Below are 26,436 nucleotides of genomic sequence, written 5' to 3' on the forward strand. Positions count from 1 at the left end.
TGACAGTCTCTGGAAATTGAAATATGAATAAAGATGCTTTTCCCCTGAACTGGGAGTTAGATTCTAGTAAGGAGGCGGACAAAATAGACAACTGAAACAAAGTGGTAGGAGTTTAACAGGTAGGTATAAACAAGACGCCATAGAAGTTAAAGGGGCATGAAGGAGCCAGTGGTCAGCTGTGTCTGCAGGCATCCTCCTGGGAGAGGAAGCATGGGCTCTGACTCTCAGAGGACAGAAATATTCACATAAGAACATTATCGGAAGAGCAAATAAATGGTTAAAGGCTCAGAGGAACGAAAGAGCATCACACATGATGGGAACCACAGATAGATTGATATGACCAAGGCACAGATTGTGTTTACGGAACTATTGAAATACGGGGCTGGGAAAAATACATAAACAATTATCTTATTCATTTAAAATATAATTTCTGATTTTATTTTATCTAGCCAGGTCTTCTCAAATGCCTCTAACCGTGGTTTGTGATTTTTGTTTGTTTGGTTTGTGCAGTAACAGCCCTCTGCAGAACATTCTTTGGGATATGTTGGAAGACAGTGTTGACTGATGCTGCCAGGTCTTTGGGGACGTAAGGCTGCTCTAGATCTACTACCTGAACAGGTCTGTTCTGGCCTTGATGTTGACAGGTAAGGAAAAGACTGGATGCCGTTCCTGGGGATGCTACAGCTGTGTCTTGTATGTTCCTGGAGGCTGGAACACTGAACTGTTAGAAGGAACACCCTGCCTTCCTGTCATAATGAGTCCCTAGCAACCACCTAGTTCGGGTCACAGACAGGGAGAGGAGAGACAGCAGAGTCTTTGGCTCTTTCTGGTGCAGATAAACTGGTGTGAGGAAGCTGAGAAAGAAAATCCAGTAGCACAGCTACAACCATGGCATGTGTATCCTTTCGAGAGCCAGTATCGACCACAGTGGGGAAGCGGATGGTTTTTACAGGTAAAGGGCTTTCGAGTATCTTTCACAAAGAGAGCTAAGCTTTCTTTACCCTGCACCTATATGATGCTCACATGACAATGGACATGAGAACGAAAGAAACACAAGTTTATTTTGCACAATTCTGCTACTCTTATGCATTCAGTCTGGGCGTCGACACCGAGCTGCCATGAACAGCTCTGTGACGTCCCCGTTCTCAGGACATCTGAGCTAACTTCCACAAAGGAATATTTTTATATCATAAAGTTTATGTTTTGTGTAATGGGGGCTGCTTTGATGTTGATAAAAAGTATACTTGTGATCAAATTTTCATTATTACTGATTTAAGTTTCTTGTATTTTTATAAACTTGACATATTTGGTTGATAAAAATTTGAGCAAGACATGTAGTCAGCTTAGTAAAATTGTTGGGTGGCGTTTTGTTCCTTCAGCTTGCTTTAAGTGATTTGGGTGGTGTGTATGTGTGCAATTATGTGTGTGTAACTGAATCACTTTGCTGTATACCTGAAACTAACACAACATTGTAAATCAACTATACTTCAGTTTAAAAAGTGTAGTTAAATAGAATATGACTAATTGTGATGTCTGTAAGAAATAAACCACATTTAATCTTATTTCCTTTATATTTTAAAATCACAAGCCTATTTTTAAGCATACCGCTTGCTTATATGTAAATTCCCCCTCCAATCGTGAGAAGCCTGGCTCCCACTCTGCCATCCGTTTACTTAATTGTTTAACTTTCAGTATATGTATATACACGTATCAGAATTGTTAACCAGTTCTCCAGGGGAAAAAACCTTATCAACCAGAGTACGGTGCTTCCTTGACGTCCTTTTGCTCTTGGGCTTACAGGCTCTGCTCATTTCCAAAGTTACTTGGGTCAGGACCTTTCCCCAGCCCCTCCAGTGAGGCTGTTTCGTACATCTGTAATGCAGTTAGATTCTCCTGTCACTGTCTGAATTGTCCTGGAATTCCTTAAACTCCTAAATGATTTTTTTTTAATTTATTTTATTGAAGTATAGTTGATCTACAATGTTGTGTTGATTTTTGCTTTACAGCAAAGTGATTCAGTTATACATATGCATATATATTCTTTTTTATATTCTTTTCGGTTATGGTTCATCACAGGACATTGAAAATAGTTCCCTGTGCTATACAATAGGACCTTGTTGTTTACCCATCCTGTATGTACTAGTTTGCACCTGCTAACCCCACACTCCCAGTCCATCCCTCCCCTATCCCTCCACCCCCTTGGCAGCCACCAGTCTGTTCTCTATGTCTGTGAGTCTGTTTCTGTTTCCTAGATAAGTTCCCTAAATGATTTTTTAAAATTGTATACATCAGGGTTTGCTCTTTGTGCTGTGAGGTCTACAGGCTTCGACAACTTGGTAAGGCCGTGTACCCACATGACAGTATCACACAGAACAGTTTCACCCCTCTAAATGTCCCTGTGCTTCACCTACACACTCCCCACTTTTCTCTCCCTGAGACCCTGGCACCACTGATCTCTTACTGTCTCCATAGTTGCGCCTTTTCCTGAATGTCCTAGAGCTGGAACCACACAGTGTGTTGCCTTTGCAGACTGGCTTCTTTCACTTGTCAGTAGGCACTGAAGGTTCTTCCATGTCGTTTCATGGCTTGGAGTGCTCATTTATTTTATCACTGAATAGCCTTCCATCGTATGGTTGTATCATAATTGTTTACCTAATCATCTTAGTGTCTTGCAGTTTTTGGCAATTCTGAAAAAAAAAAAACTTCTGTAAGGCTTTTGCATGGATATGTTTTCAACTCAATTTGGTAACCACTTACTTAGCAATGTGATTGCTGGATCATATGGTAAGACTATGATTAGCTTTGTAAGAAACTGCCAAATTGTCTTCCAAAGCAGCTGTACCATTTTGTGTTCCCACCAGCAAGCAGTGAGCGAGAATCCCTGTTGCTTTGCACCCTTGTCAGCATTTGGTGTTTTTTTATTTTTTACCTGTAGCCAGTCTAACTGGATGTAATTACATCTCACTATTGTTTTAATTCCCTAATGACCAATGATCATATACTTATTTGCCATCTGTATATCTTCTTTGATGAGATGTCTGTTCATAATGTTTGCCTATTTTATAATTTTTTTTCTTATTGTCAAGTTTTAACAGTTCTGTATATATTTTAGATACAAGTCCTTTATCAGATAAGTGTTTTGCAAATATTTTCTCCTGGTTTGTGGCTTGTCGTTTCATTTTCTTAACATAGTCTTTGATAGAGCACAAGTTTTTAGTTTTAATAAAGAACAAGTAATCAATTTTTTCTTTCATGGATTGTGCTTTTGATGTTCTTTCTAAAAATTCAAAACCAATTCCAGGGTCCCCTAGATTTTTCTCCTTGTTTTATTCTAAAAGTTTTTACTGTTTTGTGTTTTCATTATATCTATGATCCACCAAGGTGATTTTTGCGTCTTTTATTTTATTTTTTATTTTTATACTATTTATTTATTTGGTTGCTCTGGGTCTTATTTGAGCAGGTGGGCTCCTTAGTTGCAGCTTGTGGGCTCCTGAGTCATGACATGAGAACTCTTAGTTGCGGCATGCATGTGGGATCTAGTTCCCTGACCAGGGATTGAATCTGGGCCCCCTGCATTGGGAGTGTGGAGTCTTATCCACTGTGCCACCAAGGAAGTCCCCTTTGTCTTTTAAAGTTTTCATTTCCGCCAGCTAATTGATTTCCTTTTTGCTTTAAGCCGGTTTGGGTTGGCTTTTCTGTCACTTCCAACTGTGAAAGAGTCTTAATTGATACTTGAAATTTCTTCTAATCTATGTCAGTGTGTACTTAGTTTCATGTATTTACGTAGCTCAAATTCTTGTCACCTTTGATAGGTTTAAGGTTTTTCATTATATTGATACAAAATAATTAACTTCATATTCTCCTGTTATTTTATATTTAATCTCCAAATTTTCTCTGTTATAGTAAAGCTATATGAAAACTTTTGGGTAAATTATTTTTCCCTTTCTGTTATTTTCTTGTGGTATATTTACAAAGAGTGGAATTAGGTAGTGAAAGGTCCAGACTCTTGTTGAGGCCACGAACTTCAGAGGATTGTATAAAATACTGTGAACAATGTATTTGTATTTAAAGCCTGCAAATAGTTTTAAAAATCACTTTTATTTATTTATTTTTAAAATATTTATTTATTTATTTGGCTGCATTGGGTCAACCACTGCACCACCAGGGAAGCCCTGGAAGGCGTATTCTTAACCACTGGACCACCAGGGAAGTAACCCATTTTTATTTATTTTTGATAATGGAGAGGTATATATCAATCTTTTTTTGATACAACTTTTAAAAAGTTTGTTATGGGGCTTCCCTGGTGGCGCAGTGGTTGAGAGTCCGCCTGCCGATGCGAGGGACATGGGTTCGTGCCCCGGTATGGGAAGATCCCACATGCCGTGGAGTGGCTGGGCCCGTGAGCCATGACCGCTGAGCCTGCACATCCGGAACCTGTGCTCTGCAACAGGAGAGGCCACAACAGTGAGAGGCCCACATACCGCAAAAAAAAAAAAAAAAAAAAAGTTTGTTATGACTATTTTAAAATATATCCCACTTACCTGTTACTTATATTCAACAATTTATCAAAATGTTTCATCATTTGATCACATAGCTTTTTTCTTTTTCATTTGCTGAAATATTTTAAAGTGAATTCCAGATATTCTATTGATATTATGTCACTCCTATATGTTTCACAGTGCATCTCTTAAAAAAAAAACATATTCTTACATAGCCACATTGATATTATCACACCTAACAAAATTAACACCTATCCTCTGACATCATGTAATAACTAGTCCATGGTAATATTTCCCTCATTGCCTCTAAAATGCATTTTTATGACTGATCGTGAAAATACAGATTCAAGCTAGGTCCACACATTCATTGCATTTGGTTGTGTTGTCTCTTTTGGTGTCTTGTAAGCTGGTATAGACTTCTTTTTTTTTTCTTGTTGCAGAAATTGTGTCAGTCATGCAGTAGAAATACCCAACATTCTGGATCTGACTATTGTCATGTCATTTAACGTGTTCCTCTATCCTTTGTATTTTCTGAAAATTGAATTTGGCTGTTGAGTCTTGATTTTAGTAGGTTCAACTCTTTAGGGAAGCTTGTTTCTTGAATGCTACTGTGGTCAACACATCACACATTAACTTTTACGCAGGTCAGATGTTACAACGTCAATTTCTCTAAGGCCCAACACTTAGGACCTTTCTAAGTTATTGGAACTTAGCTCTTTTCCCTCCAAGTGTGGAACTGATCTCGATGGAAAGTCCATGTTCTTATAAAAGTGTTGGCAAAAGTGGGTATGTATCCTGGTTAGGCAAATGAAAAGTTGATTTGCTGCATACTTTAAGTCAAATATTGCATAGTTGCAATAAAAACATAGAAAATATTTTGTCACTATTAATAACTAATGTAAAAACAATAAAATATCATGAGAAATCATTTAAACAATTACCTCAAATGCTGATAGGTAAGGAAAAACTAACCAGATTATAAGAGGATGAGAAAATAGCTGAGAAATTTTGCAGCAACTTTGAGGATGATTTCAGAGCACTTTTAAGAGTTTTATAGTGTTTTTATTAATGTCTAATTTAATTTAAACATCAAATTTTCCCTTTTTTGCCATAAGTGTAACACTCCTCATACTTATCATTGGTAGCTATAATTGTTTTAATTTCAATTTCTTTCATTTCTAGTGAGATTCCATTATTCCGTGAGATGATTCACAATGTATATTTACTTAGTGTACTGTGAGTACCGAATGAATTTGACCACTCATCAAGTTTTATTTTTCTACCCAATTTTAATATTTTTCCCTTTAAAACATATTTTAGAAAAAAATTTGATTCTAAATTTTTATCACAGAGATTTGAAATCCAATGTAACAAATAGAAATTGAATCCCTATTGAATACTAAAAAGTTGGCCACGAGCTTCGGAGGATACAAAAATGAACAGGAATAAGATGTTTTCTGTCTTCTAGAAGCATGTAGAACATTATAGGCTATCCTGTTATCTTATTTAATCTAAATATCCATCACAGGTGTCCCCAGAGTGTAGTGTGACATTGAAAGGAAACACAAACCCAATTCCAAAGGCCTTGAGGAGTCAAGTAGAAGAAGTGGGGATGGAGGACCATTAACTCATTGGACACTCCACAAACTACGCCTTGTGCTTTGTTTTGTTTTGTCTCCTACTCATTTCTTTTGACTGTCATAATTAGAGCACAAATTGTCTCCTCCATGATGGACAGATCTTAGATTTTATTTATTTTGCAACTAATAAAGGGATAGAGTTTCAAATGTCAGTGGGTCCAACTCTGAAAACTTTTTTAAAAGTTGATATGTAACATATACTCTAGTAAGTATGTTCGTCTAGTGTTCAGCTTGATATTTTACAAAGTGAACACACTGATGCATTTACTTTTTAGATCAAGAACGTGAATATTTTTATCATCCAAAAATGTTCCTTTATGTCACTTCCCAGCCAATCCCACCAAAGTCAAACACTGTTTTTATTTTTATAATCCATATGTTTTTGATAACTATGAGTTTAATCTGATAAGGTAAATTATTGTCTGTATTTTTAAAACATTTTATTTGCTGGCTTATTCTTTCATGTAAGTTTTATTATCACTTTGCTAAGTGAGAGATTTTATAGATAGTTATTTTGGCATTACAAAGGTCTTACTATGAAAACTAATATAATAAACAAAAATTCTGAAGAGATTTTAAAGTATTTTAGAGCATGGTTATGTATTTTTACAACATCTGTTTGCAAACAAATGACACTGCTTACCCAATTCCAGGTCCCATGCTGCTTTAAAGTTACAAAATTACATTTTAAAAATACATTTTTTCATTGAGATTTTTAAATGAATTCCCACTTGGTCCAAATTGAGAGATTGATGGGATAATTACTATGGGATGTTAAATTAAAAAGGCATGTTCCTAGAGGGGTGGGATAGGGAGGGTGGGAGGGAGACACAAGAGGGAGGAGATATGGGGATATATGTGTATGTATAGCTGATTCACTTTGTTATACAGCAGAAACTAGCACATCATTGTAAAGCAATTATACTCCAATAAAGCTGTTAAAAAAAATGGCACCATAACAGATAATCTAATTTCACCTATCATTTTTCAGATGAGAATACTGAGGTTCAGAGAGCTAAGTGACCTGCTTAAGATGACACAGCTTTTTTTTTTTTTTTTTTTTTTTTTTTTGCGGTACGCGGGCCTCTCACTGTTGTGGCCTCTCCCACTGCGGAGCACAGGCTCCGGACGCGCAGGCTCAGTGGCCATGGCTCACGGGCCCAGCCGCTCCGTGGCATGTGGGATCTTCCTGGACTGGGGCACGAACCCATGTCCCCTGCATCGGCAGGCGGACTCTCAACCACTGCGCCACCAGGGAAGCCCAAGATCACACAGCTTTAATCTCAAGGTCACACAGCCTTGATCAGAAGGATGGAAGCCTCTGCCTGCTTCTTTATATGATGTATTTATGTGTGTTATATCCAGATTACTGACTAAATAAATATATTAATGTATTTTTTCAACCATCATAGATCTACTAGAAAATCTGCATATGTAAACCAGGAATATTGCAGAATTCCACCTTATAAAAAGGAGTGATCACAACATGGGACTTCTATAAGAAATATATTAGAATTGGAAATACTGTCTAGGAAATGGCCAAAAACCAATATGATGAATGAAGCTTTAGTGATGGGAGAAGTACATAAACATGTATGTGATTATGAACAGCTCGCTTCATTAGCCTGGGTTTCAGACCCATTTATTCATCTTGGTTTTTGCCTTGTGAAACTGTCACACTCATAGTCATGTCTCAAATTCAATTATTTTAGAAATAGAAAATGACTTCACACAGAAATGCCAGTGGTTTCCTATTTGAAGAAAAAAACAAATAGTCCTCCTGCAAATTCAGCTTAAGTCTCATCACTATGATTCAGGAGGCAAATACGTCCCATTTTAAAAAAACTAATTCATGACAAAAGCTTACACATTTTAATGGGCCTGACACATTTGGCTTATCTGAATTTTATTCTGTAGTCATAGGGTGTGATTTGCCTGAATCAAAATTTATCTACAAGTGAAAGCAGTTTCAAATCAGTCCTACCTTAAATTACTGATCATGTGAATCATCACCAATGTGACTCGCAGGAAAAAAATATTAGTTGCTGGCATCACTTTGAAAAGCATCTAAACCAAGCCATTAGAAGAGGACTTCTAAGGACAAGCTTTGTCTCATACTCTATTTTTTTGTTTTTTGGGTTTTTTTTTTTAGACAATATACACCTTTATTGCATGAACTAAGAGGGAAAGGAGAAGAATTGATTAGCCTTCCTGGGCTTTGATTTGATTTTCCAGAGTTGACACTTTCCAGAGTTGACACTTTGTAGGTTACATTAGTATCGCTTCCTTAAATCAGGCAGAAATGCTCAGGATTAAGCAAAAAATGTTTTTTGCTTTTGAGACAGGGCTTGAAAAAATTATTTTGTCAAAGATTAGTGGGTAGTTCTGTGTGCTAATGTGCTACCTGTGAGGAAATCAACATGAGAAGCCTGCTTCAAGAAGCAGGGCTGTCATGTTAGTTGTCATCTCAGCTGCTTCTCCTAACCTTTGTTCTTTCTTTCTTTTTATTGGAGTGTAGTTGATTTACAATGGTGTGTTAGTTTCAATTGTACAGCAAAGTCATTCAGTTATACATACATATATATTCCTTTTCAGATTCTTTTCCCATATAGGTCATTACAAGATATTGAGTAGAGTTCCCTGTGCTATACAGCAGGTCCTTGTTGGTTATCTATTTTATATATAGTAGTGTGTATCTGTTAATCCCAAACTCCTAAATTTTTCCTCCCCCTACTTTCCCTTTGGTAATCATAGGTTTGTTTTCTATGCCTGTTTGTTTCTGTTTTGTAAATAAGCTCATTTGTACCATATTTTTAGCCTCCACACGTAAGTGTTATCATATGATATTTGTCTTTCTATGTATGACTTACTTCACATAGTATGATAATCTCTAGGTTCCTCCACGTTGCTGCAAATGGCATTATTTCATTCTTTTTTATGGCTGAGTAATATTCCACCATATGTATGTAGCACATCTTCTTTATCCATTCATCTGTTGATGGACATTTAGGTGGCTTTCATATCTTGGCTGTTCTAAATAGTGCTGCAGTGAACACTGGGGTGCATGTATCTTTTTAAATTAAACGTTTTGTTTTTTCCAGATACATGCCCAAGAGTAGGATTGCTGGATCATATGTTAACTCTATTTTTAGTTTTTTAAGGAACCTCCATACTCCATACTGGCTGTACCAATTTACATTCCCACCAACAGTGTAGGAGGGTTCCCTTTTCTCCACATCTTCTCCAGCATTTAATGTTTGTAGACTTTTTTTTTTACAACTTTATTGGAGTACAATTGCTTTACAATGCTGTGTTAGTTTCTGCTTTATAACAAAGTGAATCAGTTATACATATAAAGCTGTTCCCATATCCCTTCCCTCTTGCTTCTCCCTCCCTCCCACCCTCCCTATCCCAGCCCTCCAGGTGGTCACAAAGCACTGATCTGATCTCCCTGTGCTATGCGGCTGCTTCCCACTAGCTATCTACCTTACGTTTGATAGTGTATATATGTCCATGCCTCTCTCTCGCTTTGTCACAGCTTACTCTTCCCCCTCCGCATATCCTCAAGCCCATTCTCAAGTAGGTCTGTGTCTATATTCCTGTTTTACCCCTAGATTCTTCATGACATTTTTTTCTTAAATTCCATATATATGTGTTAGCATACGGTATTTGTCTTTCTCTTTCTGGCTTACTTCACTCTGCATGACAGACTCTAGGTCTATCCACCTCATTACAAATAGCTCAATTTCGTTTTTTTTATGGCTGAGTAATATTCCATTGTGTATATGTGTCACATCTTCTTTATCCATTCATCCGATGATGGACACTTAGGTTGTTTCCATCTCCGGGCTATTGTAAATAGAGCTGCAATGAACATTTTGGTACATGACTCTTTTTGAATTATGGTTTTCTCAGGGTATATGCCCAGTAGTGGGATTGCTGGGTCATATGGTAGTTCTATTTTTAGTTTTTTAAGGAACCTCCATACTGTTCTCCATAGTGGCTGTACCAATTCACATTCCCACCAGCAGTGCAAGAGTGTTCCCTTTTCTCCACACCCTCTCCAGCATTTATTGTTTCTAGATTTCTTGATGATGGCCATTCTGACTGGTGTGAGATGATATCTCATTGTAGTTTTGATTTGCATTTCTCTAATGATTAATGATGTTGAGCATTCTTTCATGTGTTTGTTGGCAGTCTGTATATCTTCCTTGGAGAAATGTCTATTTAGGTCTTCTGCCCATTTTTGGATTAGGTTGTTTGTTTTTTTGTTATTGAGCTGCATGAGCTGCTTATAAATTTTGGAGATTAATCCTTTGTCAGTTGCTTCATTTGCAAATATTTTCTCCCATTCTGAGGGTTGTCTTTTGGTCTTGTTTATGGTTTCCTTTGCTGTGGAAAAGCTTTGAAGTTTCATTAGGTCCCATGTGTTTATTTTTGTTTTTATTTCCATTTCTCTAGGAGGTGGGTCCAAAAGGATCTTGCTGTGATTTATGTCATAGAGTGTTCTGCCTATGTTTTCCTCTAAGAGTTTGATAGTTTCTGGCCTTACATTTAGGTCTTTAATCCATTTTGAGCTTATTTTTGTGTATGGTGTTAGGGAATGATCTAATCTCATACTTTTACATGTCCCTGTCCAGTTTTCCCAGCACCACTTATTGAAGAGGCTGTCCTTTCTCCACTGTACATTCCTGCCTCCTTTATCAAAGATAAGGTGACCATATGTGCGTGGGTTTATCTCTGGGGTTTCTTTCCTGTTCCATTGACCTATCTTTCTGTTTTTGTGCCAGTACCATTCTGTCTTGATTACTGTAGCTTTGTAGTATAGTCTGAAGTCAGGGAGCCTGATTCCTCCAGCTTCGTTTTTCGTTCTCAAGATTGCTTTGGCTATTCGGGGTCTTTTGTGTTTCCATACAAATTGTGAAATTTTTTGTTCTAGTTCTGTGAAAAATGCCAGTGGTAGTTTGATAGGGATTGCATTGAATCTGTAGATTGCTTTGGGTAGTAGAGTCATTTTCACAATGTTGATTCTTCCAATCCAAGAACATGGTTTATCTCTCCATCTATTTGTATCATCTTTAATTTCTTTCACCAGTGTCTTATAATTTTCTGCATACAGGTCTTTTGTCTCCTTAGGTAGGTTTATTCCTAGATATTTTATTCTTTTTGTTGCAATGGTAAATGGGAGTGTTTTCTTGCTTTCACTTTCAGATTTTTCATCATTAGTGTATAGGAATGCCAGAGATTTCTGTGCATTAATTTTGTATCCTGCTACTTTACCAAATTCATTGATTAGCTCTGGTAGTTTTCTGGTAGCATCTTTAGGATTCTCTATGTATAGTATCTTGTCATCTGCAAACAGTGACAGCTTTACTTCTTCTTTTCTGATTTGGATTCCTTTTATTTCCTTTTCTTCTCTGATTTCTGTGGCTAGAACTTCCAAAACCATGTTGAATAAGAGTGGTGAGAGTGGGCAACCTTGTCTTGTTCCTGATCTTAGTGGAAATGGTTTCAGTTTTTCACCATTGAGGACAATGTTGGCTGTGGGTTTGTCATATATGGCCTTTATTATGTTGAGGAAAGTTCCCTCTATGCCTACTTTCTGCAGGGTTTTTATCATAAATGGGTGTTGAATTTTGTCGAAAGCTTTCTCTGCATCTATTGAGATGATTATATGGTTTTTCTACTTCAATTTGTTAATATGGTGTATCACGTTGATTGATTTGTGTATATTGAAGAATCCTTGCATTCCTGGAATAAACCCCACTTGATCATGGTGTATGATCCTTTTAATGTGCTGTTGGATTCTGTTTGCTAGTATTTTGTTGAGGATTTTTGCATCTATGTTCATCAGTGATATTGGCCTGTAGTTTTCTTTCTTTGTGACATCCTTGTCTGGTTTTGGTATCAAGGTGATGGTGGCCTCGTAGAATGAGTTTGGGAGTGTTCCTCCCTCTGCTATATTTTGGAAGAGTTTGAGAAGGATAGGTGTTAGCTCTTCTCTAAATGCTTGATAGAATTCGCCTGTGAAGCCATCTGGTCCTGGGCTTTTGTTTGTTGGAAGATTTTTAATCACAGTTTCAATTTCAGTGCTTGTGATTGGTCTGTTCATATTTTCTATTTCTTCCTGATTCAGTCTTGGCAGGTTGTGCATTTCTAAGAATTTGTCCATTTCTTCCAGGTTGTCCATTTTATTGGCATAGAGTTGCTTGTAGAAATCTCTCATGATCTTTTGTATTTCTGCAGTGTCAGTTGTTACTTCTTCTTTTTCATTTCTAATTCTATTGATTTGAGTTTTCTCCCTTTTTTTCTTGATGAGTCTGGCTAATTGTTTATCAATTTTGTTTATCTTCTCAAAGAACCAGCTTTTAGTTTTATTGATCTTTGCTATCGTTTCCTTCATTTCTTTTTCATGTATTTCTGATCTGATTTTTATGATTTCTTTCCTTCTGCTAACTTTGGGGTTTTTTTGTTTTTCTTTCTCTAATTGCTTTAGGTGCAAGTTCAGGTTGTTTATTCGAGATGTTTCCTGTTTCCTAAGGTGGGATTGTATTGCTATAAACTTCCCTCTTAGAACTGCTTTTGCTGCATCCCATAGGTTTTGGGTCGTCATGTCTCCATTGTCATTTGTTTCTAGGTATTTTTTTATTTCCTCTTTGATTTCTTCAGTGATCACTTCGTAATTAAGTAGTGTATTGTTTAGCCTCCAGGTGTTTGTATTTTTTACAGATCTTTTCCTATAATTGATATCTAGTCTCATAGCCTTGTGGTCAGAAAAGATACTTGATACAATTTCAATTTTCTTAAATTTACCAAGGCTTGATTTGTGACCCAAGATATGATCTATCCCGGAGAATGTTCCATGAGCACTTGAGAAAAATGTGTATTCTGTTGTTTTTGGATGGAATGTCCTATAAATATCAATTAAGTCCATCTTGTTTAATGTATCATTTAAAGCTTGTGTTTCCTTATTTGTTTTCATTTTGGATGATCTGTCCATTGGTGGAAGTGGGGTGTTAAAGTCCCCTACTATGAATGTGTTACTGTTGATTTCCCCTTTTATGGCTGTTAGTATTTGCCTTATGTATTGAGGTGCTCCTATGTTGGGTGCATAAATATTTATAATTGTTATATCTTCTTCTTGGATCGATCCCTTTATCATTATGTAGTGTCCTTCTTTGTCTCTTCTAATAGTCTTTATTTTAATGTCTATTTTGTCTGATATGAGAATTGCTACTCCAGCTTTCTTTTGGTTTCCATTTGCATGGAATATCTTTTTCCATCCCCTTACTTTCAATCTGTATGTGTCCCTCTTCTGAAGTGGGTCTCTTGTAGACAGCATATATATGGGTCTTGTTTTGTATCCATTCAGCCAATCTGTGTCTTTTGGTGGGATCATTTAGTCCATTTACATTTAAGGTAATTATCGATATGTATTCCCATTTTCTTAATTGTTTTGGGTTCGTTATTGTAGGCCTTTTCCTTCTGTTGTGTTTCTTGCCTGGAGAAGTTCCTTTAGCATTTGTTGTAATGCTGGTTTGGTGGTGGTGAACTCTCTCAGCTTTTGCTTGTCTGTAAAGGTTTTAATTTCTCCATCAAATCTGAATGAGATCCTTGCTGGGTAGAGTAATCTTGGTTGCAGGTTTTTCTCCTTCATCACTTTAAATATGTCCTGCCAGTCCCTTCTGGCTTGCAGAGTTTCTGCTGAAAGATCAGCTGTTAACCTGATAGGGATTCCCTTGTGTGTTATTTGTTGTTTTTCCCTTGCTGCTTTTAATATGTTTTCTTTGTATTTAATTTTTGACAGTTTGATTAATACGTGTCTTGGAGTATTTCTCCTTGGATTTATTCTGTATGGGACTCTCTGCGCCTCCTGGACTTGATTAACTATTTCCTTTCCCATATTAGGGAAGTTTTCAACTATAATCTCTTCAAATATTTTCTCAGTCTCTTTCTTTTTCTCTTCTTCTTCTGGAGCCCCTATAATTTGAATGTTGGTGCATTTAATGTCGTCCCGGAGGTCTCTGAGACTGTCCTCAGTTCTTTTCATTCTTTTTTCTTTATTCTGCTCTGTAGTAGTTATTTCCACTCTTTTATCTTCCACGTCACTTATCCGTTCTTCTGCCTCAGTTATTCTGCTATTGATCCCATCTAGAGTGTTTTTAATTTCATTTATTGTGTTGTCCATCATTGCTTGTTTCATCTTTATTTCTTCTAGGTCCTTATTAAATGTTTCTTGCATTTTGTATATTCTATTTCCAAGATTTTGGATCATCTTTACTATCATTATTCTGAATTCTTTTTCAGGTAGACTGCCTATTTCCTCTTCATTTGTTAGGTCCGATGGGTTTTTATCTTGCTCCTTCACCTGCTGTGTGTTTTTCTGTCTTCTCATTTTGCTTATCTTAGTGTGTTTGGGGTCTCCTTTGTGCGGGCTGCAGGTTCATAGTTCCCGTTGTTTTTGGTGTCTGTCCCCAGTGGCTAAGGTTGGTTCAGTGGGTTGTGTAGGCTTCCTGGTGGAAGGGACTGATGCCTGTGTTCTGGTGGATGAGGCTGGATCTTGTGTTTCTGGTGGGCAGGTCCACGTCTGGTGGTGTGTTTTGGGGTGTCTGTTGACTTATTATGATTTTAGGCAGCCTCTCTGCTAATGACTGGGGTTGTGTTCCTGTCTTGCTAGTTGTTTGGCATAGGGTTTCCAGCACTGTAGCTTGCTGGTTGTTGAGTGAAGCTGGGTGCTGGCGTTGAGATGGAGATCTCTGGGAGATTTTCACCGTTTGATATTACGTGGAGCTGGGAGGTCTCTTGTGGACCAGTGTCCTGAGGTTGGCTCTCCCACCTCAGAGGCATAGCACTGACTCCTTGCTGCAGTACCAAGAGCCTTTCATCCACACGGCTCAGAATAAAAAGGAGAAAAAGTAGAAAGAAAGAATTAGTAGAAGAAGAAAGAAAGAAAGAAAGAAAGGTGGGAGGGAGGAAGGAGGGAAGGAAGGAAAAAAGAAAGAAGATAAAGTAAAATAAAATAAAATATGATAAAATATAATAAAGTTATTAAAATAAAAAAATAATTATTAAGAAAAAATAAAATTAATAAAAAAACAAAAACGGACGGATAGAACCCTAGGACTAATGGTGGAAGCAAAGCTATACAGACAAAATCTCACACAGAAGCATACACATACACACTCAGAAAAAGAGAAAAAGGGAAAAATATATATATATCGTTGCTCGCAAAGTCCACCTCCTCAATTTGGGAGGATTCGTTGTCTATTCAGGTATTCCACAGATGCAGGGTACATCAAGTTGATTGTGGAGCTTCAATCCGCTGCTTCTGAGGCTGCTGGGAGAGATTTCCCTTTCTCTTCTTTGTTCTCACAGCTCCCGGGTCTCAGCTTTGGGTCTGCCCCGTCTCTGCGTGTAGGTCGCTGGAGGGCGTCTGTTCTTCGCTCAGACAGGACGGGGTTAAAGGAGCAGCCCTAAAGGAGGGAGGGGCATGGAGGCGGGGCGAGCCTGCGGCGTCAGACGCCGGCGTGACGTTGCACCAGCCCGAGGCGCGGCGTGCGCTCTTCTGGGGACGCTGTCCCAGGGTCCCGGGACCCTGGCAGTGAGGGGCTGCACAGGCTCCCCGGAAGTGGGGCGTGGACAGTGACCTGCGCTCGCACACAGGCGTCTTGGCGGCGGCAGCAGCAGCCCCAGCGTCCCACGCCCGTCTCTGGGGTCCGTGCTTTTAGCCGCGGCTCGTACGCGTCTCTAGAGCTCCTTTAAGCAGCGCTCTGAATCCCCTCTCCTCGCGCACCAGGAAACCAAGAGGGAAGAAAAAGTCTCTTACCTCTTCGGCAGCTCCAGACTTTTTCCCGGACTCCCTCCCGGCCAGCCGTGGTGCACTAGCCCCTTCAGGCTGTGTTCACGCCGCCAGTCCTCTCTCTGCGCTCTGACTGAAGCCCGCGCCTCAGCTCCCAGCCCCGCCCGCCCCGGCAGCCGAGCAGACAAGCGTCTCGGGCTGGTGAGTGCTGGTCGAAGCCGATTCTCTGTGCGGGAATCTTTCAGCTTTGCCCTCCGCAACCCTGTGGCTGCACTCGCTTCCGCGGCTCCGAAGCTTCCCCCCTCCACCACCCGCAGTCTCCACCCGCGAAGGGGCTCCTAGTGTGTGGAAACCTTTCCTCCTTCACGGCTCCCTCCCACTGGTGCGGGTCCCGTCCCTATCCTTTTGTCTCTGTTTTTTCTTTTCCCTACCCAGGTACGTGGGGAGTTTCTTGCCTTTTGGGAGGTCTGAGGTCTTCTGCCAGCGTTCAGTACGTGTTCTGTAGGAGTTGTTCCACGTGTAGATGTATTTCTGGTGTATCTGTGGGGAGGAAGGTGATCTCCGCGTCTTACTCTTCCGCCATCTTAACAAAGATCCCCTACATTTTAAAATGTATTCCAGGCTCCTGAGTGCTAATGCGTGTTCTACGAACTCTAATCCCTGGAATGCTCCAGAGCTGTGGGAGAGCCACCAAGTGCGCTGGTCAGAAAAGACATTGTGGAGGAGGTAGACTTTTTTTTTTTTTTTTTTTTTTGTGGCTGTTTTGGGTTTTCGTTGCTGTGCGTGGGCTTTCTCTAGTTCTGGCGAGCGGGGCTACTCTTTGTTGCGGCACTAGGGCTTATTGCAGTGGCTTCTCTTGTTGCGGAGCACGGGCTCTAGGTGTGTGGGCTTCAGTAGTTGCGGCACACGGGCTCAGTAGTTGTGGCGCACGGGCTTAGTTGCTGCGCAGCCTGTGGGATCTTCCCGGACCAGGGCTCGAACCCGTGTCCCCTGCATTGGCAGGCGATTCTTAAGCACTGTGCCAACAGGGAAGTCCCTGTAGACTTTCTAATGATGGCCATCCTGACCGGTGTGAGGTGATACCTTATTGCGGTTTTGATTTGCATTTCTCTAATAATGAGTGATGCTGAGCATCTTTTCATGTGCTCGTTGGCCATCTGTATTTCTTCTTTGGAGAAATGTCTATTTAGGTCTTCTGCCCATTGTTTTCTTTTTTTTTTTTATATTGACTTGTATGAGCTGTTTTGTGTATTGTTGGTCGCATAGTTTGCAAAAACTTTCTCCCAGTCCATGCATTGTCTTTTCCTCTTAACCCTTGTGACCACGATCTTCTTATCTGTAATTTGAGGCCAATAGTACCTATTTCATAACATATTCTATGATGATTTAATGAAATGAAAGTGCCTGCATATAATAAGAATTCAGTAACTTTTTTGAATTTTTTAAAAAAATAATTTATCCTATTTATTTTCTTGAGAAGCTGATTATCTGAAGGGGGGAGGAGCTAGGAGAGGACACAAAAATCATCTTAGAATCTTATTTTTTTTTTCATAACAAACCAGCCAAGTATACATTATTTCCTATAGTCTTAAGCCATAGGTGGGTTTTTAATGGGCACAGAGAGAAATAATCTAAGACTATCTAAGCCCGTGGTTTCTAAACTTCAGTGTGCATGCGAATCGCGTGGGGAGTCTTGTTAAAATGCAGATTCCGAGTCCAAAGGTCTGGGTGGGCCTGAGAGTCTGCATTTTTGCCAAACTCTCAGGTGATGCCTGTGCTGCTGGTCCAGGAACCATACCTTGAGTGGTGAGGGTCTGAACTCTTCTGGCTCTTACTGTTGTGACTTTGGACTAGGTGTTGGACTAGGACCTTGGACTCTGTGCACCAGTTACACGGTCTGTAAAATGGCAATATGAGTATCTACTTCATAGGGTTGCTGGAAGTTTTAAGTGAGTCAGTGCGCATAGAGTACTTAGACCAGTGTCTGGCACGTGGTATGCTCCATATCCGCATTAACTGTTATGTGACATAGATCACTAGCAATATAAAGTAGTAAACTGCTGGCTATGGGCCCAGAACACTATATACATACATATATATATATATATATATATTTTTTTTTTTTTTTCTTTTCCGGTATGCGGGCCTCTCACCGCTGTGGCTTCTCCCATTGCGGAGCACAGGCTCCGGACGCGCAGGCTCAGCGGCCATGGCTCACGGGCCCAGCCGCTCCGCGGCACGTGGGATCCTCCCGGACCGGGGCACGAACCCGCGTCCCCTGCATCAGCAGGCGGACTCTCAACCACTGCGCCACCAGGGAAGCCCCCAAAATATATTTTTTAAGCTGCCAACTATTGGCCTTTTGTATTTTCCTATAAACCTGATCTAAATAATACTAAGGAAAACAAGTTCCATTAAAACGATGTTGTGATAGAATGGCAGGTTTTAAAAAAATGAATTAGTTAATTAATTTTACTGAAGCATAGTTGATTTACAATGTTGTGTAATATAGAATGGCAGATTTTGGAATACTACCTTAAACCGCATGAATTCACGGGATCTTGGTTCGGAAAACAACCCAGCATCCTGTGGTCAGGAAGGATAGATGGGTGGGAAGTCTTACCCTTTGTCTGTCTCCCTTGTGTCCGTCCCCCTCCCCTGTCCTGTCTGCTGCAACAGGAGAGGCGAAAGCATCTTCCGAGGCACCTGCCCTGTGTGATCCTGGTTCGTTTCACTCACAGCCAGTGAGAAAGGGTAAAGTGCCTGCTGTCTAGCTGACCCCAGCTGCTAGCAATTATCTCAGAAACGGTGAAACCTACTAAACGGCCCTTCTGACCACAGATACCATCTTTGAGAAAAATACACTCCAGGGTGGAGAATGAGACCGATTGAAGATTATCCACGCTTTTAAGAATAATAGCTCTGAAAGAGACCTCAAAACGCTTATGTGGTCGAATCTTTTCTTTGGGGCAGCACTTTCTAAAATAAAGGAAGTAATTTCTGGAAGCTACAGAATTGCAGGCGAGGCAGTCATTTGAGAAGAGGAAGTTCTGTATCTGGGGTTGAACTCGACAGACCTGGCGAGGAGCCCCAGCACCCCACTTCCAAGCCGGGGCTAAGCAGGAATGATCTTCCCAGACAAGGACCTAGAGCAGCCTGAGGAAAGCTTCTGGTGGAGGAAAGGCGAGCTCTCGTTTCTTTCCAAGCCTTATTCTTGTCAACCAAGGGAACTGCACTGGGGATGGAGGTGGGGAGCCCCGAGTGGCTGGAATGAGTGCAGCACCTCCCAGGTTTGCTAAACAACGATCAAAACTCACCAGCCCCTAATTGGGGGAGGGAGGGGGCTACTGAGGAACGGGGAGAAACAGTGTGCCTGGACATAGGAAGCAAATCCGCTTTCTGCCAGCAATACTAAGACCTCCCTGCTGAGGACTCGGAACTAACCAGTCCCAAATCTAGGGCACCGATTCTCAAAATGTAATGTGCAGAAGAACCGCTTATGGAGATGTTTAAGGATGCAGAATGCCCCAAATTCTGAGTTAGTTTTTCTGGGGCCTTGGAACTTGCACTTAAAGAAGCACGTGGAGAGACTGTGACGCAGGTGGTCCACGTGACACTTTGTGGGAAACACGTAGACCCTTGGGCAGCAGGCACTGTTCCTGTTCTACCCCAGGAAGGTCACAGGTCCTCCAAGGCTGGAAGGTCTAACTGGACTCTAGTCAGCACAGAAGACTCAGCTCACGAACATTGTCGTGTTTTTTTGTTTTTTGTTTTATTATATTGGAGTGTAGTTAGTTGATTTACCATGTTGTGTTAGTCTCAGGTGTACAGCAGCAAAGTGATTCAGTCACATATCCATATATCTACTCTCAGATATATGTTTTTACAATGTAATCTAAAAGTTTTAAAATGTAATTTAAAGGCTCATAATTTTTTTAAAAAAGGTTGGGAACATTTGTATAATTCAAATTAGTGTGTGTTATATCATTCTGTAAATGATCATATAAAACAAAATATGTCTTTCAGCCCAGTGGATTATGGCACTGATGACAGGATAATTAGGAATCTGAGTAGTCAAAACTTATGTAAGCAAAGCTATCCGAGGTCAAGATTAGTGAGTAAATGTTGATGGCAATCGGGTTAGATGAATTCTTTGTTCATAGCAAGGAAATAATACCTCCCATGTCTCTTTCTTTTAGAGATATCCAGACTCTTTCAAACTTCAATTCACAAGCTGAGTAGCCACCCTCTTTTCACAATATGGAAGCAGAATGAAGTAGGCGTGCTAGTCATGTGGGCTAAATAAAGATGTTAAAAAGCACATGCCTTTGATTCTGAAATCCTAGGAACTGACGTGGTAGATCTCGTTCATTTCCTTTCCTAGGGATTGTGCAGCCACTTAGGACGTGCGCTCCACTGCTGGACCACACTCTCTCCCCATCACCTCCTCTGGGAACATGTTGGGGCTGGATGCACACCAACACCCACACACACATTCTCAGCAGAAATCACCCGAGGAATGTCAACCCCTCTTATCTGCAGGGATTAAACAAAAGTTACCAGTTTCAGATCACAGCGATTTCTTCTTTTCTTTTCTCAATTCCAATGTCTTAGATTTCCTTGAAATGCCCCCTCCCCCAAAAATGATAGCTTATCATTGGCCTTGGCATATAGTTACTCAGAAGAAAAGATTGAAATGACAGTTTGTGGTAAATCCCCAACTCTGTTGGAGGAGAAGTGCTGTGGAAATACCGTCTGATTGTATGAATTTCTGGTGTAAGGACTATAAAGTAGGAAGTTATTTACACTAGTGTATATATTGGTCAAGAACCCCATTAATCATTGTGGTTTTTTTAAAGAATATTTTTTACAAATTTATTTATTTTATATATATATATATATATATATATATATATATATATATTTTTTTTTTTTTTTTTTTTTTTTGGCTGCATTGGGTCCTCGTTGCTGCATGTGGGCTCAGAAGTTGTGGCTCGTGGGCTCTAGAGTGCAGGCTCAGTAGTTGTGGCGCACGGGCTTAGTTGCTCCGCGGCATGTGGGATCTTCCCGGACCAGGGCTCGAACCCGTGTCCCCTTCACTGGCAGGCGGATTCTTAACCACTGCGCCATCAAGGAAGCCCTAATCATTGTTAAATAAATAGTTCCTGCTGCTCCCCACCCAGAGGGCTCTGAGGATGCAGCTCGTCCACAGTCAATGCGGGAGATTGAAAGACTCTGCCTTTGTGATTTGGGGTCTGAGCATCTTCATATGGCTTTCTTCAACTGAGAGTCACATGCCTCTTGTTACACTCTTCTCTTAGTGGCCTTGGAGGATGGCTTTGGAAGACTCGGATATTCATACGCAACAACCAGCCTTTAAGTCTGACTATCTTTAAACATTATCTCCAAATTTGGGTGGGAGTTTTTCCAGCCATTTTTGTGTGATGATATAACATAGACAAAAACTGTATGTGTAAACATTCACTTCACCACTGTGAATCACCTAAAAAAAAAAGGAGGGTGCCTAGCTAAAATATTTGGAAGTTGAAACATATATTTGGGACTGAGACTGGGCCCAAAGGCTGAGGTTGTACAAAAAGTTAGGACCATGTATTTAAGCAGAAAGTTCAGGGTTCACAGAAGGTGGGATAGGGTAGACACACCGATAAATGGAAAGGTAAAGACCCCCATCCCACCTGGCACAAAGGCAGAGGGACCAAGGTCGGGGATACTTATCTTCTCACCTCTTGACCAGACACAGTTGAGAAGGTAAAATTTTGAGCAAGCGACTTGAATATAAGGCGGCTTCAAAGACAACTTCTGCCATGATGGTTATTCCTGTAGTCTATCAGAAGGGATCACAAACACTGGGACCTTCTATCAACTCCTACCTTCATCAAATGACTGGTATACCCTAAACCCCCATCTTCTTCTCTTCTGCAGTTACAAGGAGATGGAAGAAGAAAGAAGAGCAAAAAAAAGCTGCACAGAGATTATCACAAACCCTAGTTGGTCTCTGTTTACATTTGTCAAATTCCTACAGAAGGACATTCAGGGAATCTTGACTAGAGCTTTGAATTTCAGCCCCGGTACAGACCTGATTTACTGTAGCTCCCACCCAGCAGGCAAATCCAACAGCCAGGTGGCTGGCGCCCCCCTCCTTGATATGTCCTCTGCCCTCTGGCTTTAGTTTCTCCTGTCGTCCAGGCTGAGACCTTGTTCTGGCCACACCGCACTCTGTTTTAGGATGACCAGCTGCCCCAGTTTACCCACAAGGAGGGGTTTCCTGGGACACTGGATTTTCAGTGCTAAAACTGGATGAATTGGTCACCCTAATTCAAGCCCTATAACTGCTGCCTTATCCCAGCCTCAACACATTTACTTGAATTCGTTATCTGAATTTTGCACGAAGCAGAGTGGGGAAATGTTGGTGCAGTCAAAGCACCCGGCAGGAGTTCCCTCATATGTAAGCCTTTACTACCTTCCTCCCTGGCACTCAGAGGAAAATAAACAGGCCCAGTGGCTGCCACGGCGATTGCTCGGTAGATGCACCCCTCTGCTCTGAGGACATCTTGCCCAGTTCTAGACATGTGTGTTCACTGGCCTCTGTCTGATCTGGGGCTGCTACTTCTCTTGACTAAAAACCACTTGTTTTGTATGTCTGTGGGTCTATTTCTGTTTTTGTAAATTCAACTGAATCTTTTTTTTTTTCAGATTCCACATGTAAGTGATATATATTTGTCTTTCTCTATCTGACTTGCTTTACTTAGTATGATAATCCATCCATGTTGCTGCGTATGGCATTATTTCATTCTTTTTTTTTATGGCTGAGTAATAGTCCATCATATATATGTACCACACCTTCTTTAGGGGAAGGCGAGTGGAGGGATAAATTAGGAGGTTGGGATTGACATATACACACTACTATATATAAAATAGATAACCAACAAGGACCTACTGTGTAGCACAGGGAACTATACTTGATATTTTATAATAACCTATAAAAGAAAAGAATCTGAAAAAGAATATATATATATATATGTAACTGAATCACTGTGTTGTACACCTGAAACTAACATGACATTGTAAATCAACTATACTTCGATTAAAAAAAAATAGATTTTTAAAAAGGTTTTTAAAAAGTTATATATGAAAACATAGGAGAAGAGAGTAGTTAGACATGATACCAAAAGCACAGTCCATGAAAGAAAAATCTGCTGCATTGGACTTGGAAAAATTAAAAACTTTTGCTCTGCAAAGGTACTGTTGAGAGAAAAACATAAAATAGAATAAAATAAAATAAAATAAGGACCACTTGTATCAGACCATCTATTGAGTTCATCATAAACCCAGGAGACCCCGAATTTATCCTAAATTGTTTCCAGTAATCCGAGGGGACCTCAAATTTTACAAGAGGGGCAAGACTAGCATTCTGGGCCATCACACTTGCTTAGAGGCAAAAAAAATCAATAAAATGTTTTTTCCCTTTTTATGTTTTGGACTTTTTTTTTTTTTTTTTGCCTTGGTCTCAACAGTCAGCTGTCCATGTATTTGAGTGGTTTCTGTCATCAGTGGGAATGTCCTACCTAACATGAGGGTCGCATAAATCATGTGAAATGCAAATCAGAGGGACAGCACAGCCCGTGCGCTCTCCTGAACTTGCTACGACCTAAATGAGCTGGGTCTGTGCCTTGTCGACTTAGGGAAGCTGGCACTGCATTTCCCAGAACCTCCTCCTCTGCACAGTTTTGGGCTAGTCGGGGCCAGCGAGCCATTGGTGTGAGATTGGAAGGCAGAAGGGAAGTAGACAGTATGTCTGTGCCGCCAGGTGCTGCTGCGGCTACTGACCATTGGTAGTAGCTTCCGTGACCCCTTCAGCCTCTCTGACTCCTGGGCCTAGTGAGAGACCCACTGGGGTCCAGCCAGCTCTGTCAGGTTCCAGTTTATCCTGCAACAGGAAAGCCCAAGCGGTTGGGAGCATCCCCGAAGCGCACCGGGACACGGTGGCCAGCATCCTGGATCCGCATGACTCATGCCTGTGTGTGCCCGGCGGCTCGCTCTGCCTGGCTTCCCTGGTTTTCTGGCCCCAAGACTCCCTCTTTACCGTTTTCAAAGCCACCCTGGCTTGACCACAGCCTCTGATCTACTGCTTGTCTCCCAGCATCTGAATCACTTTCCCGACCGTCCACTGTGGGTGTGTCACACACAGAACTTTTTTCTTGTGGAGCTGGGGGACCAGGACTTCTGGGATTCACCTTCTTTCTGGTTCCGGCTTCAGAGGATAAGCAGACAGGACATTGTCTTAGCACCAAGGGCAGCCTAATGCAGAGTACGCTGTCAAAAAAGCTTCTATGAGGAAGGCGTGAATGAACCGATGAACTGACAGATCCTTGAGAAGTTTACAGTCTGGCATTTTCCTTTATCACATTATTCCCAGGCACTAACTTACACGTTTGACCAATCGTTCTCCTATCTAGAGAGTCAATCTGAATGTCTTTTTAATCCCTAAAGGGGGTCAATAATGATCTCAGCATTAAAGAACGAGGCAGAGGGAACACATCGCTGTCTCCTCTCTGTGCTCCCTTCTTTGCCTGGAGTAGACGTGTGTTTGTAGAAAGCACAGGAGTCCTCCACGGTATCTCCTACCTCTCTCATCCAAAATGTCTCTAACTCTCCTTTCTCCGTGACTTATATGATTTGGTCCCTAATCAGCCACTGCTGAGACTAACATCAGATTTCAGACCAGGAGTTTCCACCTGCTTCCGTCAAGGTACACGCTGGTCACCCATCACCTCCACCCGCAGACCTTTCCAGGGTGGTGGTTACTTCTGTTCATGCTCCTTTGGAGAGAGAGATTGGCTTTTTAGTGGAAATGGAAAAGTTAAGGTACTGCAGATGCCGTTTAAGCCCCTCTTCTTACCAGTGGCCCAGCTGCTTCTCACCCAGTGTCTCCCTGTGGGGAGCGGGCTGTTATAAAAATGAGAAACTGGGAGCCCAGTAGGACTCCCTACTTCAGCTTTTTAAACCGACAAACAAGCATGAAGTAGCTAGGCTGCAACCGCAAGGGATTCCTAAATAAAAGGTAGGAAAATAAACCAGAAAAGATGGCCTCCCTAAACAAAAAGGAAGAGAAAAAAAGAAAGAATAACAGAATGAATCCCCTCCCCTTTTCTGCTAACTAGAAAATTGGAAACTAGAAAAAAGAGCTGTCATTTTAAAATTATTGCATTTCCCCCAATAATAATTAACATGAAAAAGTAACACCTGATGGTGCAAAAGTAATGTTATTTTTTAATTTGAACACTGCCGTAACAAATGGGCTAAAGAGAGTTCAGCTAACTGGTCCATGGTTATCGATGCAATTTCTTCATCTGCTGGAGGGAATAGCCAGCGTTTGCCGAGGGTGGAAAACTCCGAGGTGCTTCCGTATGAACCTGTTCATGTTGTAGTGGTCTGGTTAATGGAGGTGATTGGCAGTGATGCCGGAAATCTGCTTTCCATCCCATTTCTCTTACACAGGCAGCAGGAACATTGAACGAATTCCCATCCCCACATTCATCATGTATTTGACTGTATACATATATTTTAAAAAGTTACAAATTCTAATTTTTCAAACTTTTATGTTGACTTCATCAACCTGTCCAAGTCCTGCTCAAGACCCACATTTCCCCTGACTGAAACCTCACTCCTTCTTGGATGGGACTTGAACCCAACCAAAACTCAGATCGGGGCTTGAACCCACGATCCCTGACTTAGGAGGGGACTCGAACCCACTATCTTTTAATTGAAACCGCTCACCTGGTGTCAGGACTTACTGAAGCTCAGATTCTTTTGTCTCAATGCAGGAAGAATTCAGCGTGAGGCAAAGTGATAGGTAAAGAGTGAGTTTATCAGCATAGGATGCTTGTGAGAGATACAGCAGACAGGCAAGAGGTCACAGACCTGAGAACAAAGGGGGCTACATTTTCATAAAGAAGAAGTGGGGAGGGGAGAAGACCACCTTCTTCCTCATTCTTGGGTCGATGTCAAGGCTTACATCATTAGTTCCTCCGTTGGCCCTATATGGTTTAACTGGGACTGTCATGGCACTATTTAAATCATATGTATATTAGCAGAAGGATGGTGACAGACTAAAATATGGTAATTCATCTCAGGTTTTGGTGTAATGTCCATTTTCACCTAGTTTCTTTTCCCTTTCACCTGTATTCCTGTCTTGGCTACATGCAGAAATGCTACTCTTCAAGGACCATAACTTCCTGACTTCATGTAACAAGATTCAGACCCCATGTCTATTGTCTTGTGTTTTAACTATCAGGGTTTGTGGCTTGTGTGTGCCTGGTGCTTGGATACACCTGGTCTTCCTTCAAGGTAGAGTTGCTAGGTTACTGGATTCTTTCCTAGAGTGGTCATTAGCTTACAACAGTCTCCCAAACTCCCTTAAAATTCCCTTTCTGTCTTTAATCCCTTAGTGGGGTTTCTAAACTAACTAATTATCCTG

General features: G+C 40.7%; 1 protein-coding gene across 1 annotated transcript in view; it reads left to right on the top strand.

Moving 5' to 3' along the window:
• Nucleotides 1-888: 888 nt before the first annotated feature.
• The window catches only part of SPMIP2 (sperm microtubule inner protein 2), a gene marked incomplete at both ends in the record, with an annotated part of 93,166 nt that continues 67,618 nt past the window's right edge, over nt 889-26,436 (top strand). The window contains one exon of the mRNA XM_079710336.1: nt 889-952. Within this exon, the coding sequence (XP_079566462.1) occupies nt 889-952 (64 nt within the window). The remainder of the gene's footprint in view (nt 953-26,436) is intronic.

Source organism: Hyperoodon ampullatus, assembly GCF_949752795.1.
Source record: "Hyperoodon ampullatus genome assembly, chromosome: 1".
Classification (NCBI taxonomy): Eukaryota; Metazoa; Chordata; class Mammalia; order Artiodactyla; family Ziphiidae; genus Hyperoodon; species Hyperoodon ampullatus.